At 62.6% G+C, this 2,500-nt stretch overlaps 1 protein-coding gene across 1 annotated transcript in view; it reads right to left on the bottom strand.

The window, feature by feature from the left end:
* Window positions 1-2,500, bottom strand: part of ENH_00009680 (hypothetical protein, conserved) — a gene marked incomplete at both ends in the record, with an annotated part of 4,599 nt that overhangs the window by 1,812 nt on the left and 287 nt on the right. Inside the window, 4 exons of the mRNA XM_013584171.1 lie at window positions 1-226; window positions 707-1,186; window positions 1,272-1,572; window positions 1,913-2,500. The exon at window positions 1-226 is cut by the window's left edge and continues 99 nt beyond it; the exon at window positions 1,913-2,500 is cut by the window's right edge and continues 287 nt beyond it. Coding sequence (XP_013439625.1) covers window positions 1-226; window positions 707-1,186; window positions 1,272-1,572; window positions 1,913-2,500 — 1,595 coding nt within the window. The remainder of the gene's footprint in view (window positions 227-706; window positions 1,187-1,271; window positions 1,573-1,912) is intronic.

Genomic DNA, 2,500 nt, shown 5'->3' on the forward strand with positions numbered 1-2,500 from the left:
CGTCAACGGTGAGGCAGCTGCTGCTGCTGCTGCTGCTGCTGCTGTACTTGCTGCTGCAGTGCATGCGCTGAATCTGCTGCTCAGTCTGCTGCAGAGCCTCCAGCAGCAGCGGGGACTCAAAAGGGGCCAAAACCTCCTCTCCCTCTGCTGCAGCAAGTGGCTGCAGCAGCTGCAGCAGCTGCTGCGGTTGCTGCTGCCGCAGCGTTTGCACCATGAAGTTGTATATCTGCGCGCAACCAGCAGCAGCAGCAGCAGCAGCAGCAGCAGCAGCAGCAGGGAGTTCAGTGCAACAAGGCCGCAGGCGAAGCAGCATCTGCAAAGAGACAGATGGGACTTCAACAGCACCGGTCGGGAGCAGCAAGAAGCAGCAGCTAGCAGCAGGAAACAGCAGCAGCAAGCAGCAGCAGCTAGCAGCAGGAAACAGCAGCAGCAAGCAGCAGAAACACGCAGCAGCAGCAAGCACCAGAAGAACAAGAAGTAGAAGGCAGCCGCTGCAGCCGCTGCAGCTGCTGCAGCCGCTGCAGCAGCTGCAGCCGTTGCAGCAGCTACAGCCGCTGCAGCAGCTGCAGCCGCTGCAGCAGCTGCGGCCGTTGGGGCAGCTGCAGCAGCTGCAGCAGCTACAGCCGCAGCAGCAGCTGCAGCAGCTGCAGCAGCTGCAGCAGCTGCAGCAGCTGCAGCAGGCCTGTGCTGCTGTGCTGCTGCTGACCTGCAGCTGAATTGCTGCAGTTTGCTTCTGAGCCATGGAAGGCGTTGTTGGCTGTCTTCTTGTTTTGGTGTCGCTGATGAGCAAATAGACTTCTGCTGCTGCTTCCAGCTGCTGCAGCTGACACAGAGTGCAGCAGCAGCTGCTGCAGCTGCTGCAGCAGCAGCGCGCCCTCCCGCTGCTGCTGCTGCTCGCGCAACCAGTGCTGCTGCGCTGCTGCAGCTGCTGCAGCTGCTGCAGGTGCTCGAGCGCTGGGGTGTACGTACACCCCACGCGGTCTCTCACGACGAGACTCAGCTCGTCGATTATTCCGCGCAGCAGCACAGTCTCCTTGCTGCTGCTGCTGCTGCTGCTGCTGCTGCTGCTGCTGCTGCTGGGTGCTTCTGGATATGCGTCCGAGAGAAGATATACTTCTCGGCAGCAGCCGCGGCGCAGCAGCTGCAGCAGCTGCTGCAGCGAATTCAGCAGCCTGAAGCCCAAGAACTGCAGAAGCAGCACAGACACAAGCAGCAGCACCTGAGAAACAAGGTCAGCAGCAGCAGCAGCAGCAGCAGCAGCAGCAGCCCACGTCTTGTATGTTTTCAACTTCAAGGGGCCAGTATAAATGGTAGCGCATTTCTATCGCCGCGTGCTGCTCCGTGCCTGAGGTGTACATACACTGCAGCCTATTCGCCAAGTTTGCTGCAGCAGCAGCTGCTGCTGCTGCAGCAGCAGCAGCCCCAGCAAGAACAGCAGCACCAGCCACAGAAGGGATAGCAGCAGCAGCCACAGGGAAGCTACGAGCAGCAGCAGCAGCCACAGGAGAACCACGAGGAGCAGCAGCAGCCAAAGAGAAACTACGAGAAGCAGCAGCAGCAGCCACAGGAAAGCTACGAGCAGCAGCAGCAGCAGCAGCAGCAGCACCAGCAGCCACAGGACAGCTGCGTGCAGCAGCAGCAGCAGCAGCAGCAGCAGCAACCCCAGCCCGACGCCCAGCAGCAGCAGCGGCAGCCCCCTGCAGGCCCGCCGCTGCCGCCTCGCTGCAGCACGACCAGCAGCAGCAGCAGCAGCAGCAGCAGCAGCAGCAGCAGCAGCAGCAGCAGCAGCAGCAGCAGCAGCAGAGCCAGAGCAGCAGCAGCAGCAGCAGCAGCAGCAGCAGCAGCAGCAGCAGCAGCAGCAGCAGCAGCAGCAGCAGCAACCAGACCTTGGCGCATGGCAGCAGTTGTGCGCCTTTTGGTGTCAGTGCGCAAATACAACTCGGCCTGGCGGTCGCACCAAACTTGAGCAGCAAAATCGGTGGCGGAGAGCAGCAGCTGCTTGCGGGCCAGCAGCGGGCCCAGGAACTTCAGCTGCAGGCCCCCCACCCTGCTGCTGCTGCTGCTGCTGCTGCTGCTGCTGCTGCTGCTGCTGCTGCTGCGGGTGCTGCGGGTGCTGCTGCGGGGAGTGGGGGGGGGCGACAGCGCGCTGGCCGCCGCAGCCAGGTCTTCGATGTCCCCGCAGGCCGAGGCACACAGTCCCGCCTGCTGCTGCTGCTGCTGCTGCTGCTGCTGCTGCTGCTGCTGCTGCTGCTGCTGATTTTGCTCTTCCTGCTGCTGCTGCTGCTCCTGGCTCAGTCTTGGCAGGCGGACGGTAGCCTGCGAAGCGTCGCTTCCATCCTGGCTGCTCACCAAAGCTGCTGCTGCTGCTGCTGCTGCTGCTGCTGCTGTTGCTGCTAGCGTGACCTGCGCAAATGGCGCTAAGTCTTGCTGCTGTTCTGCTGCAGCAGCAGCAGCAGCTGCTGGCGCTTCCTCCCTTTGTTCACTTGCTGCATTCTTTGCT

Source organism: Eimeria necatrix, genomic scaffold (assembly GCF_000499385.1).
Source record: "Eimeria necatrix Houghton genomic scaffold, Enh_scaff128, whole genome shotgun sequence".
In the NCBI taxonomy this organism is placed as follows: domain Eukaryota; phylum Apicomplexa; class Conoidasida; order Eucoccidiorida; family Eimeriidae; genus Eimeria; species Eimeria necatrix.